Source organism: Clarias gariepinus, chromosome 2 (assembly GCF_024256425.1).
Source record: "Clarias gariepinus isolate MV-2021 ecotype Netherlands chromosome 2, CGAR_prim_01v2, whole genome shotgun sequence".
In the NCBI taxonomy this organism is placed as follows: Eukaryota; Metazoa; Chordata; class Actinopteri; order Siluriformes; family Clariidae; genus Clarias; species Clarias gariepinus.
In genome coordinates this window covers 51,718,568-51,732,685 of record NC_071101.1, presented here as the reverse complement: position 1 = coordinate 51,732,685, position 14,118 = coordinate 51,718,568, and the positions used below count along the sequence as shown (strand labels likewise).

General features: G+C 46.4%; 1 protein-coding gene across 2 annotated transcripts in view; it reads left to right on the top strand.

The window, feature by feature from the left end:
- lama4 (laminin, alpha 4) overlaps window positions 1-14,118 on the top strand; it is a 36,985-nt gene that overhangs the window by 19,470 nt on the left and 3,397 nt on the right. For both annotated transcript variants that reach the window (XM_053476405.1, XM_053476403.1), the window contains 21 exons: window positions 98-239; window positions 320-413; window positions 550-666; window positions 812-988; window positions 1,090-1,226; window positions 4,250-4,414; window positions 5,142-5,287; window positions 5,426-5,588; window positions 5,742-5,875; window positions 7,451-7,622; window positions 7,708-7,839; window positions 8,054-8,196; window positions 8,339-8,468; window positions 8,590-8,727; window positions 8,836-8,966; window positions 9,080-9,235; window positions 10,070-10,244; window positions 11,260-11,447; window positions 11,560-11,749; window positions 11,840-11,995; window positions 12,159-12,312. In XM_053476405.1, coding sequence (XP_053332380.1) covers window positions 98-239; window positions 320-413; window positions 550-666; window positions 812-988; window positions 1,090-1,226; window positions 4,250-4,414; window positions 5,142-5,287; window positions 5,426-5,588; window positions 5,742-5,875; window positions 7,451-7,622; window positions 7,708-7,839; window positions 8,054-8,196; window positions 8,339-8,468; window positions 8,590-8,727; window positions 8,836-8,966; window positions 9,080-9,235; window positions 10,070-10,244; window positions 11,260-11,447; window positions 11,560-11,749; window positions 11,840-11,995; window positions 12,159-12,312 — 3,140 coding nt within the window. The remainder of the gene's footprint in view (window positions 1-97; window positions 240-319; window positions 414-549; window positions 667-811; window positions 989-1,089; window positions 1,227-4,249; window positions 4,415-5,141; window positions 5,288-5,425; window positions 5,589-5,741; window positions 5,876-7,450; window positions 7,623-7,707; window positions 7,840-8,053; window positions 8,197-8,338; window positions 8,469-8,589; window positions 8,728-8,835; window positions 8,967-9,079; window positions 9,236-10,069; window positions 10,245-11,259; window positions 11,448-11,559; window positions 11,750-11,839; window positions 11,996-12,158; window positions 12,313-14,118) is intronic.

Below are 14,118 nucleotides of genomic sequence, written 5' to 3'. Positions count from 1 at the left end.
CACAAAGCTAAAACACTACAAAACATTGGTGTTTGTGTGTCAGGTATCTAATGTGTGCGCGCGTGTGTGTGTGTGTGTGTGTGTGTGTGTGTGTCAGGAATCTGAAGCGCAGTGATACACATGGGTTTGTACAGAAAGCTCTGGAGGCTTCAAACGTCTACGACAACATCGTGAAATACATCAACGAGGCCGACGTGATCGGGGGGAGTGCACTGAACATGTCCAACAGGACAGAGGACGTGAGTCTCACTCACACACACACACACACACACACACCTGTAACTGCCTGACACTCACACTGGTGTCCCCGCACTTTTAGGCTCTGGACGGTTTGGCGCCGCAGTTGAACATCGTGAAGAGACAAAGCAGTGACATGTTTAAGGAGACTGAGACGCTTCGCTCTGAGTACGAAGGTGAGGCAGACGTGCGCTCGTTAGTGTCACACACACACACACACACACAGACTGTGTCTGAATCAGTAGCTGTAGTAGGGACACTAGTGAGTGATGAGATTTGAGATAGAGCCGTGAATAACGTGTCTGATTGTAGAGGTGGAGACGTCTGTCACTGACACCAAGAAATACATCGAGGAGACCAGAGACATGCTGCAGACATCACGCTCCAACCTGAAGGAGCTCGTAAACAGCATGAAGACCCTGCAGAGAGGTGTCTCACACACACACACACACACACACACACACAGAAATTAGACTAAAGGAACGAGATTAAAGCAAAATGGATTCTGTTTAGCAAGTTTTCTCTGATCATAGGTTTAATCTGTGTGTGTGTGTGTGTGTGTGTGTGTGTGTAGTCCAGAAGCTGCAGTCCACTCAGGAGGCAGCACAGCACGCCCTGAATCACTCGGCTGAGGTTCTGGGGGTCATCACCCCGATTAAGGAAAAAGTGGAAGAATGGGACAGGAACATGAGGAACAATCAGTACTCTACCTCCGCCTACCAACAGGCTGTAGACTCCGCCCGCAACACAGGTACACACACACATACACACACGTGGACCTTAAAGACACAAGCCTAAAATTTAGACTAAAGATAAGCACAGAGCATATGTGTGTGTGTGTGTGTGTGTTAGTGGAGGGTCTGTCAGAAATCGTCCCCAGGTTGTTAACAAAGCTGCAGGTTGTGGAAGAAAAGAAACCAGCCAACGTGTCCACCAACATCATGAGGGTCCGAGAACTCATTGCTCAGGCTCGCAGCATCGCCAGCAAGGTACAGCACAGCCAATCAGAGTGCACACACACACACCCAGACAATCAGAGGGCAGTCCCACACCCACACACACACACAGCCAATCAGAACGCAGTCTTATACACAATTAATCAGGATAGTCTCATACACACACAGCCAGTGTCAGGAAGGCGTTCAGTCAAAGCCGTGAAATCCGTAAGCACAGTGTCAGTGCCGAGGTATGGAGAAAAGCCATGGTTGGGGGGGCGTGAGCGTTGAGTCAGAACCGAGCGATCCGTCAGAGTAGCGCCAGTGCCAATACATGAAGATGAACCGTAGTCGCGAGAGTGTTTGATCCGAGCCGTGAAATTAATCAGTGTAGATTTAAGCAGAGCCGTTGTCGAGTAAGGCGAGCGGGCGTCAGAGCAGGGAAATCCATCATCAAAACAACAAATCCAAATCGTGAGGCAAAAGGGAAAGAGAGAAACTAAATAAACTTAAAGGACAATTTATGATGCGTCGTAGCTGGGACACGTGGAAGGTGGGGTGAATGCGTCGCATGGAAGAGGGGAGTAAGAGTCGGACAAGCGCAAGGGCTAACTTTCTTGATTACTGTGAACGGGCCAATGAAACGAGGAGGGAGCTTGCATGGCAGTGTTTTTAGGGGGATGTCCCTGGTGGCAAGCATGGTTCTGTCCCCTACGTGGTACCTGGGGGCCTTGGTGAACTGTGAACCGTGACCTGAAATGACATCCGTGGGGAGGCCATGAAGTCGAAATACGTGAAAGATTAGTTGCTTTACAGTCTCCTTGCTTGGGCAGCTTAGGGAGAGGAACAAGATGCACAGACTTAAAAAGGGGTCGACGATGGTCATCATACAGGTGTTGCCATCAGACGGAGGTAGACCAGTGACAAAATCTAAGGAGCTATGAGACCAAGGATGGTGAGGCACCGGTAGGGGTCTGAGAAGGCCGGCAGAAGGTCGGTTGCTGCTCTTACAACGGGTGCAGATGTCGCAGGCCGCCACAAACTTGGACACATCCTTTCCCAACCTGTGAGTATAGGTGAGAGGGGACGAAGAGGCAATTTAGGGGAACATTACTTGGTCCGGGCTTGTGTCAGGGCCTGCTGAACTTTGGTTTTTATGTCTAACTCCATGGCTGCGATAAAAAAATGGGACAGCAGGATCGTGTCGCTTGGCGTAGGGTCCTAAAAGGAGAAGAACTGGTGTGAGAGGGCGTCTGGCTTGGTATTCCTTGAGCCTGGCCGTTAGAAAATTGAATCTCGAAAAGTACAATGACCACAGAGCTTGATCTGGATTAGGTCTCTTGGCGGTGAGCAGATACTCAAGTTTTATATGGTTTTATATGGTGTTATATAGTCCACACTAGAAATGGGAGCTCTGTCCCCTCAAGAAAATGTCTCCAATTCTCAAACATATAACATTGTGTTGGGATATTGAGTGTCTTTTTATGTTGCATTGTGCGTAACCTTGTATGAAATATTGTGTGTAATACTGTGTTTTGTGGTGTCTGTAAGACTGTTTTGTGTAGTTGTGTAGTGTGTAACAATGTTGTGTGTTGTCTGTAACATTGTTATGTACAGTGGGGTAAAAAAAAAAGTATTTAGACAGCCACCAATTGTACTGTAAAAGTTCTCCCACTTAAAAAGATGAGAGAGGCCTGTAATTTTGATCATAGGTATACCTTAACTATAAGAGACAAAATAAAGGGAAAAAATCCAGAAAATCACATTGTAAGATTTTTTAAGAATTTATTTGCAAATTATGGTGGAAAATAAGTATTTGGTCACCTACAAACAATCAAGATTTCTGGCCCTCCCAGACCTATAACTTAGGCTAGGCCTAACCCTAGGCTGGGATGACTGAATCTGCAGTAAGTAAGCAGCTTGGTGTGAAGAAATCAACTGTGGGAGCAATTATTAGAAAATGAAAGACATACAAGACCACTGATAATCTCCCTCCATCTGGGGCTCCATGCAAGAACTCACCCCGTGGGGTCAAAATGATCATAAGAACTGTGAGCAAAAAACCCAGAACCACACGAGGGGACCTAGTGAATCCTGCAGAGAGCTGGGACCAAAGTAACAAAGGCTACCATCAGTAACACACTGCGCCGCCAGAGACTCAGTGTCCCCCTGCTTAAGCCAGTACATGTCCAGGCCCGTCTGAAGTTTGCTAGAGAGCATTTGGATGATCCAGAAGAGGATTGGGAGAACGTCATATGGTCAGATATAGATCAGTTCTATACCAAAATACCTGTGTTTGGAGGAGAAAGAATGCTGAGTTGCATCTGAAGAACACCATACCTGTGAAGCATGGGGGTGGAAACATCATGCTTTGGGGCTGTTTTTCTGCAAAGGGACCAGGACGACTGATCCGTGTAAAGGAAAGAATGAATGGGGCCATGTATCTTTAAATTTTGAGTGAAAACCTCCTTCCATCAGCGAGGGCATTGAAGATGAAACGTGGCTGGGTCTTTCAGCATGACAATGATCCCAAACACACCGCCTGGGCAACGAAAGAGAGGCTTCGTAAGAAGCATTTAAAGGTCCTGGAGTGGCCTCACCAGTCTCCAGATCTCAACCCCATGAAAAATCTTTGGAGGGAGTTGAGAGTCCGTGTTGCTCTAGATGCTCAATGCTCAATGCAATACATCAATGCTCTAGAGGAGATCTGCATGGAGGAAAAGGCCAGAATACCAGCAACAGTGTGTGAAAACCTTGTGAAGACTTACAGAAAACGTTTGACCTCCGTCATTGCCAACAAAGGGGATATAACAAAGTACTGAGATAAAATTCTGTTATTGACCAAATACTTATTTTCCACAATAATAAGCAAATAAATTCTTTAAAAATCCCACAATGTGATTTTCTGGATTTTCTTATTTTGTCTCTCATAGTTGAGGTATACCTATGATGGAAATTACAGGCCTCTCTCATCTTTTTAACTAGGAGAACTTAAACAATTGGTGGCTGACTAAATACTTTTTTACCCCACTGTACGTTGTGTGTAACATTGTGTTTTGTGTTGCGTTGTTGTGTAGGTGCAAGTATCAATGAAGTTTAATGGGGAGTCCTCAGTGGAGCTCCACCCACCTGCTGATGTAGACGAGTTGAAGGCTGTGACCTCCATTAACCTTTACGTGCGTGTGGACCCCGATTTGGACGGCATCGAGGAACGCTTCCTGCTCTACATTGGAAGCAAAAACGTGAGCTGGCAACACCCAGTGTACTACACCGCACCACGCCCACTGACACAAAACCTACTGACTCACACCTCATCTACAGGACCTAAAACCACACCCCCTACACACCCCATTGACAGTACCTAAGACCACGCCCACTGACTCACACATCACAAATGTACATTTACATTTGGGCACAAAATAGTTTTGAAGTTTCTTTCGATTTCTGTCCTTCCACTGCTTACTAGGTTTTTAAGTAAGTACGCAGTCATGCTGGAACAGGAAGGGACCGTCCCCAAACTGTTCCCACAAAGTTGTCCAAAATGTCTTGGGACTGTATGATGTAGCATTAGGAATTCCTTTCACTGAAGGTAAGGGGCCGAGCCCAATGACGACCCCTTGACTGGCCTGCACAGAGTCCTGACCTCAACCCGATAGAACACCTTTGGGATGAATTAGGGGTGGAGACTGTGAGCCACGCCTTCTCGTCCAACATCAGTGTCTGACCTCACAGATCATAAGGGTGATGGGTCACAAACTCCCATAAACACACTCCTAAACCTTGTGGAAAACCTTTAAGAGCTGAAGCTGTTATAGCTGCAACATCATATTAGGAGTTGGATGTCACTCAAGTTCATATGCATCTGAAGGCAGGAGAGCCAATACTTTTGTCAATATAGTGTACAATCTGTATCTACAAACTGTAGTGTTTTGTCTGTGTGTGTGTGTGTGTGTGTGTGTGTGTGTGCAGGGTAATAAGGACTACATGGGTGTGGCTATAAAGAATGACAACCTGGTGTTTGTGTATAATTTGGGTGGAGAAGATGTAGAAATTCCACTTAGCTCCAAACCTGTGAGTTCCTGGCCTCCTGTATTTAACCATGTGAGAGTGGAGAGGTAAACACACACACACACAACACACACAGACACATTGTATAAAATATATACAATGCCTATAATTTGTGCCATGATACCCGTCTCTGTCTCACTCTCTCTCCCTGTCTCACTCTCTCCCTGTCTGATGGCCGTGGTCAGACTGGGTCGCCATGGTAAGGTCTATCTAACAGTCCCTAGTCAGGGCAATGTGGCTGAGCAGAAGTTTATACAGAAAGGGGAGTGGGATGGGACTGAATCTCTCTTCCACCTGGACCCCAGAGATACAGTGTTCATCATAGGAGGAGCTCCGGCAGACATTAAGGTTCCTCATACACACACACACACACACACACACACACACAGCCACTGTCAGTACTCATCTGTTTTTCTGATCAACTCATATCAAATGATATTGCCAGTTAATTTAATGATTGTCAGGAATTACATGTGTGTGTGTGTGTGTGTGTGTGTGTAGCTCCCCCCTGCTCTGAGTTTAGCTCCATTTATTGGCTGTATTGAACTTGCTTCTCTCAATAACGAGGTCATCAGTCTGTACAACTTCAAAAAGCTGCATAACATGAATGTTGCCGTGTCTGCGCCCTGTCCCAGGTATATACACACATACACACGCACACAAAAATGTAATTAATAATCAATATTTTTATATCCATCCATTCATCATAAAACACTTATCTGAAATTGGTTCGAGGGTAGCACTTCCAGAAGGGAACCCTAGACTTCCCTTTCCTCAGGCCGCCTTCACTAACTATGACCTGGGGATCTCAAGGTGCTCCTAGGCCAGCGTGAAGATATAATCTCTCCACCTAGTCCTCGGTCTGCCCTTTAGCCTCTTCCCAGCTGGGCAAAACAAGAACACCTCCCTAGGGAGGCATCCTTACCAGAAGCCCGAACCAGCTCAGCTGATTCAAAACAAAGCAGTAGTGGTTCTTTTCCAAATGTTCTCACGGGTGACTGAGCTTCTCAACCTATCTGTAAGGAAAACGCCAGCTACCCTCCTGACAAAAAACATTTCGACCGCTTATACCCATGATCTTGTCCTCTCAGTCATGAACGGCAACACTTATGCACACAGGTGAGGGTAGAAACGAAGATTGACTGGTAGATCAAGAGCTTTACCTTTTGGCTCAACTCTCTTTTTGTCACAATGGTGCAATAAATAAAATGCAGTAGCCCTCCCGCTTTTCCCATTCTCCTGCAAACCTCCTGCTCCAATGTCCTCTCACTCATGAACAAGGCCCAGAGATACTTGAACTCCTTTACTTTGGGTAATGACACACTCCCTACCTGGAGTAGACAATCCATCGTTTTCTTGCGAAGAACCATGTCCACAGATTTACAGTATATTTCATTGTCGCAAAGAAGCTTTACACAGTCAAAAGAACCTATGGAAGTTTGTATGAAATGTCACATCAGAATGATCAGATCGTCCCTGATGAACAAGCCGAGGGCGACAGTGCTAAGGGAAAAACTCCCTGAGATCCTTGAAGAAACCTTGTGAGGAACCAGACTCAACAGGGAACCCATCCTCATCTGGGTGATAACGGATAGCAGGGATTGATCTGCACTCATACTGTGTGTTAGGAGGCTGGAAGTTCAGTATAACAGGAGATGTGGAGAAGTTCATATGGAGTCCAGTTCGTTATTGAGGGCTCAGGTAGACTGTAGGAAACTCCATTCCTGAACTATCGAGTGACTGGTCCTCAGAGAACAGCTGTCTGCCAACTACTTCAACCGAGGACAGGACCGTCTTCATGGAAAAGTGGAAATTTACGCCTTCTCCAAATCCACAAAACACATGTAGACGGGCAGATGGGTATATTTCCAAGCCCCCTCCAAGATTCTTGCAAGAGTAAAAAGCTGGTCTTCTTCAATCTGAGATTCGACAGTAAGCCAAAGCCCTCTTTCCAGCACCTTAGAGTAAACCTTGTTAGGGAATGTGAGTAGTGTACTGCCCCTGTAGTGGACACACACCATCTGGTCCACCTTCTTGAAGAGGGGAAACACCACTCTACAATTGCTTAAAAAGTATTTTTAACAGAAATGCACAAGAGAAAAACTGTCCCAACTTTTATAGAATTTGTATTGTACGGTATAATTTGCTGTATCTCTGCAAAAACAATGATCTCTTTCCCTCCCCCCACCCCCACCTCTCTCTCTCTGTAGGTATAAGCTGGCATTCTCTCAGGGCCGGGTGGCAAGTTACCTGTTCGATGGTTCAGGTTATGCACTAGTGAGGAACATTGAGAGGCGGGCCCGGGTCAGTGTGGTCACGCGGTTTGACATAGAAGTTCGCACAGTGGCTCAGAACGGGGTTCTGCTGCTCATGGTTAACGAGGTGAACACACACACAGTGTTATTTTAAGCAGTCACACCTCATCCCTTATAGACTGACACCTAGTTCACTTTGTGTCTGTGCTTAGGATCATTTCTTTGTGCTGGAGATGAAGAACGGGTTTCTGCGCTTGGTTTATGACTTTGGGTTTGCTAACGGTCCCATTGTGTTGGAAGGGAACCTGGCCAAACTGCAGATCAATGATGCCAGATACCATGAGGTGAGTGTACACCTGCTCACCTGCTCACCTCCTCCACCTGTTCTCCTTCTCACCTGCTGACATATTCCACCTGTACACCTGTCCACATTCAGTAGCTTACCTCACCTGTTCACTTCTTCACCAGCTCACCTGTTCACCTCCTAACTCACACCTGTTCCTCCAGCTTACCTGTTTTACCTGTATGTGTGTGTGTGTGTGTGTGTGTGTGTCCCAGGTGTCAGTGATCTACCACCAGTCTAAGAAGGTTATCCTCCTGGTAGACAGGAGTTTTGTAAAATCTACAGATAATGAAAAGAAAACTCTGCCCTTTAACGATATTTACATCGGAGGAGCACCGTCAGACCTGCTGAAGTCACGGTACACACACACACACACACACACATGTTCTCTCGCTCTAACACAGTTGAGACCAGTTAATAAACCATGCTAAATGCTGCATTCCTGCAACAAGGCACCATGGGATTCACATCAACACTAATGTGTGTGTGTGTGTGTTCAGGTCTGAGTTCTCACCTCTGATTGGACTGAAAGGATGCGTAAAAGGGTTTCAGTTCCAGAAAAAAGACTTTAACCTGCTGGAGGAACCAGGAACCATTGGCATCAGCAGCGGCTGTCCAGAGGAGTCCTTTGTACGTAATGCACACACACACACACACACACACACACACCCTAATGCTTGGGTTCCCTGTTTCAGACTGTAGCAATCGTGTTAATTCTGTGTGTGTGTGTGTGTGTGTGTGTGTGTGTCAGATGTCACGTAAGGCCTACTTTGCAGGTGATGGTTATTTAAGTTCCATAGCGAGTATCTCTCCATTCAGCTCGTTTGAAGGAGGAATGAGCTTCAGAACAACCGAGCCATCTGGACTTCTGTTCTACCACAGAGATGGGGTATGCACGCACACACACACACACACACACGCACACACACACGCACACATAGTGCTGATGTCACATGATCAGTCACACCTGCCCATGTGTCCCTGTGCTGTCTGACAGACGGAGGAGTTCTCTCTGTCTCTGGAGAACGGTGCAGTCGTCCTTCACTCCAGAGGAACTAAAGTTAAATCCAGGAAGCACTACAGTGACGGACGACCTCACTTCCTGGTCGCCTCCATAACCAAGCAGAAGTAAGAAGCTTGAGAAGACACAGTGGAGCAACATGACTGTTGGCTTCAGTCACTCACATATTTCAGCTTGTGTGTGTGTGTGTGTGTGTGTGTGTGTGTGTGTGTGTGTGTAGGTACCAGCTGGTGGTGGATGATAAAGACAAGCAGGACAAGAAGAACTCGGGTTCTGCACCACATACAGAGGGAGTGAAGGAGTTCTACTATGGAGGATCTCCTCAGAGCAACATCCTTAACTTCACCGGCTGTATCAGTTACGCTTACATCAGCAGGTACATGGTCCTCTGTCTCTGTGTCTGTGGGGTGTCTGTCTGTCTGACTGAGTGTCTGTCTGTCTGACTGTCTTTCTGTCTGTCTGTCTGACTGTCTCTATGTCTGACTGTCTGTGTGTCTGTCTCTATGTCTGACTGTCTGTCTGTCTGACTGAGTGTCTGAGTGTCTGTCTGTCTGACTGTCTATCTGTCTGTCTGACTGTCTCTATGTCTGACTGTCTGTGTGTCTCTCTGTCTGACTGAGTGTCTGTCTGTCTGACTGTCTATCTGTCTGTCTGTCTGACTGTCTCTATGTCTGACTGTCTGTGTGTCTGTCTGTCTGACTGTCTATCTGTCTGTCTGTCTGACTGTCTCTATGTCTGACTGTCTGAGTGTCTCTCTGTCTGTCTGTCTGTTTGAGTGTCTCTCTGTCTGATTGTCTGTCTGTCTGCCTGTCTGACTGTCCGTTTGTCTGTCTGTCTAAGTGTCTCTCTGTTTGACTGTCTGTGTGTCTGTCTGTCTGACTGTCTATCTGTCTGACTTTCTGTCTGTCTGCCTGTTTAAGTGTCTCTCTGTCTGTCTAAGTTTCTCTTTGTCTGTGTCTCTCTGTCTCAGACTCTCTGTCTCAATCAGACAGACAGACAGAGAGGTCTCTTTGTCTGTCTGTCTGACTGACTGTCTTTCTGTCTGACTGTCTGTCTGACTGTCTCTCTGTCTGACTCTCTATCTTAGTGTCCCTTTGTCTGTCTGTCTGAGTGTCTGTCTGCATGTCTGTCTGTCTTTCTGTCTCTGTCTGACTGTCTGTCTGTCTGACTGTCTCTTTGCCTGACTGACTGACTGTCTGTCTGTCTGTAGGCAGGACCGTGATATCGAGGCGGAGGATTTCCAGCGTTACACTGAGAATGTGGGCGTGTCCCTGCAGGATTGTCCTGTGGAGAGACCTCCCACTACTCTTCGGCACACACGCTCTGTACGACACACTTTACACAAAACACACCCTGCTCCAAACACACCTGCAGCTTTACACCAGGTAACCCACAAACATACATACACACACATATACACACACACACACACACACACACACACAATCATCTTCACCTGAAAAAAAATTATGAATACAGTAATTTACAGAGTCATGTGCAGAGTCATATATAAACTTATATAGAAAATTATACAGTAAGAAATACAATCAGTAAGAAAGTCATACAGTCATCCACAGAGTCGTGCACAGAGTCGTTCACAGAGTCGTGCACAGAGTCGTCCACAGAGTCGTACACAGAGTCATGTACAGAGTCGTACACAGAGTCATGTACAGAGTCATACGCAGAGTCGTCCACAGAGTCATACACAGAGTCATACACAGAGTCGTCCACAGAGTCGTCCACAGAGTCGTCCACAGAGTCGTCCGCAGAGTCGTCCGCAGAGTCATGCACAGAGTCGTACACAGAGTCGTACACAGAGTCGTACACAGAGTCGTACACAAGAGTCGTCCACAGAGTCGTCCACAGAGTCGTCCGCAGAGTCGTGCACAGAGTCGTCCGCAGAGTCATGCACAGAGTCGTGCACAGAGTCGTGCACAGAGTCGTGCACAGAGTCGTGCACAGAGTCGTGCACAGAGTCGTACACAAGAGTCGTACACAAGAGTCGTACACAAGAGTCGTCCTGCGCGGAGTCATGCACAGAGTCATGCACAGAGTCGTGCACAGAGTCGTACAAAGAGTCGTACACAGAGTCGTACACAAGAGTCGTACACAAGAGTCGTACACAAGAGTCGTACACAAGAGTCGTACACAAGAGTCGTCCTGCGCGGAGTCATGCACAGAGTCATGCACAGAGTCATGCACAGAGTCATGCACAGAGTCATGCACAGAGTCATGTGAGTGTATCTAATTGAGAGATATTCCCCTGACTCAATCATCTTCACCTGATTTATTTTTCCTGACTCCTCCCTCTCACACCATGCATCCTTTAATCATTTCCACCTCAATAATGTTCATGTTACTCGTGTTACTGTCACATGACCCGTGTTATGTGTTCGTCAGGTGAGCAGGACCGAACCTGCGCTGCTGCTGAACGTCCTGGAAGGACAGGATGACCCTCAGACTACTGCAGAGAGGGAGGCCACACCCTGCTACCTCTCACCCCGCCCACCAGCAGTGAGAAACTCCCACTATTTTAGTGGTGACAGTTGGCTTGCGTATGATGGCATTGCTGAGGTTATTAGAGAAAGGTGACACACACACACATACACACACACACACACACACACAATGACAGAATTTGAGCTAGAATAGGAACAAATGAATGCATGTCTGTGTGTGTGTGTGTGTGTGTGTGTGCAGGTCAGAGTTCTCAGTATCACTAAGGACACACTCGGCGCAGGGGATGGTAGCGTGTGTGTGTGGTGAGGGTGATGAAGACTTCATGGCGCTCTTCCTGTCTAAAGGGAAACTCGTCTTTACGTTCGGCTCCGCGCAACACACACTGCAGCTCCACACCAAACACACACACAACGATGGACGCTGGCATGACGTGAGACACGCACCCACACACACATACACACACACACACACACATGCCCACAGTGTGAGGTGATGTGATGAATCTGCCGTGTCTCTGCAGGTGGTGTTCAGGAGAGACGGTAACAGAGGGCTGCTGCTTGTGGACGGTCTGACGCTGATGGAGGATGAAGTTCAGATCGAGGACTTCTACCTGAACCTGCAGGGGGCACTGTATGTGGGCGGCCTTCCAGCAGGACACGCCAACAAGCACATGAAGGTGTACACACACACACACACACACACACACACACACCTGTCTGTATGTTAAATAATGAAGAGTATCTCGTGTATCTTCAGTTCTGTGCCCTAATACTCACGAAAAATAATGTGTACTTATTGTGTGTGTGTGTGTGTGTGTGTGTGTGTGTGTGTGTGTGTAGGTGAAGTCCGGGTTCTCAGGGTGTGTGAGAGACCTGCGTCTGAACGGCCACTTCCTCTCGTCTGTTCCGCGGAGTTTCGGGGTGACGCCATGTTTAGAGGGAAAGACTGAAGCTGGAATGTTTTTCTTTAAGGAGGGAGGATATACAGTGCTCGGTAACACACACACACACACACACACACACACACACGCACACACACACACACACACACGCACACACACACACACACACACGCACACACACGCACACAAACACACACATAAACACATAAATACACAAATATACTCTGCTCTTTATACTATGCCAATGCTATTCTCTTACACACGCCCACTTTATTTACTTTACCACACACCCCTTTATTTTCCTTGCCACACCCCCTTTAGTTTCCTTACCACGCCCCTTTATTTCCCTTACCACACCCTTTATTTTCCTTGCCACGCCCACTGTATATACTTTACCACGCCTCTTTATTTCCCTTACCACACCCTTAATTTTCCTTGCCACGCCCATAATGTGTATTATTATTAATGTGCACTGTATATACTTTACCACGCCTCTTTATTTCCCTTACCACATCATTTATTTTCCTTGCCACACCCACTTTATATACTTTACCACGCCCCTTTATTTCCCTTACCACACCCTTTATTTTCCTTGCCACGCCCACTGTATATACTTTACCACGCCTCTTTATTTCCATTACCACATCATTTATTTTCCTTGCCACACCCACTGTATATACTTTACCACGCCTCTTTATTTCCCTTACCACACCCTTTATTTTCCTTGCCACGCCCACTGTATATACTTTACCACGCCTCTTTATTTCCCTTACCACATCATTTATTTTCCTTGCCACACCCCCTTTAGTTTCCTTACCACGCCCCTTTATTTCCATTACCACACACTTTATTTTCCTTGCCACGCCCACTGTATAAACTTTACCACGCCCCTTTATTTCCATTACCACACCCTTCATTTTCCTTGCCATGCCCACTGTATATACTTTACCACGCCTCTTTATTTCCCTTACCACACCCTTTATTTTCCTTGCCACGCCCACTGTATATACTTTACCACGCCTCTTTATTTCCCTTACCACATCATTTATTTTCCTTGCCACACCCCCTTTATTTTCCTTGCCACACCCCCTTTATTTTCCTTACCACGCCCCTTTATTTCCATTACCACACCCTTTAATTTCCTTGCCACACCCACTTTATATACTTTACCACGCCTCTTTATTTCCCTTACCACATCATTTATTTTCCTTGCCACGCCCCTTTATTTCCCTTACCACACACTTTATATACTTTACCACGCCCCTGTATTTCCCTTACCACACACTTTATTTTCCTTGCCACGCCCACTGTATAAACTTTACCACGCCCCTTTATTTCCCTTACCACACCCTTTATTTTCCTTGCCATGCCCACTTTATATACTTTACCACGCCTCTTTATTTCCCTTACCACACCCTTTATTTTCCTTGCCACGCCCATAATGTGTATTATTATTAATGTGCACTGTATATACTTTACCACGCCTCTTTATTTCCCTTACCACATCATTTATTTTCCTTGCCACGCCCACTTTATATACTTTACCACGCCCCTTTATTTCCCTTACCAGACCCTTTATTTTCCTTGCCACGCCCACTGTATATACTTTACCACGCCTCTTTATTTCCCTTACCACACCCTTTATTTTCCTTGCCACGCCCATAATGTGTATTATTATTAATGTGCACTGTATATACTTTACCACGCCTCTTTATTTCCCTTACCACATCATTTATTTTCCTTGCCACGCCCACTTTATATACTTTACCACGCCCCTTTATTTCCCTTACCAGACCCTTTATTTTCCTTGCCACGCCCACTGTATATACTTTACCACGCCTCTTTATTTCCCTTACCACATCATTTATTTTCCTTGCCACACCCCCTTTAGTTTCCTT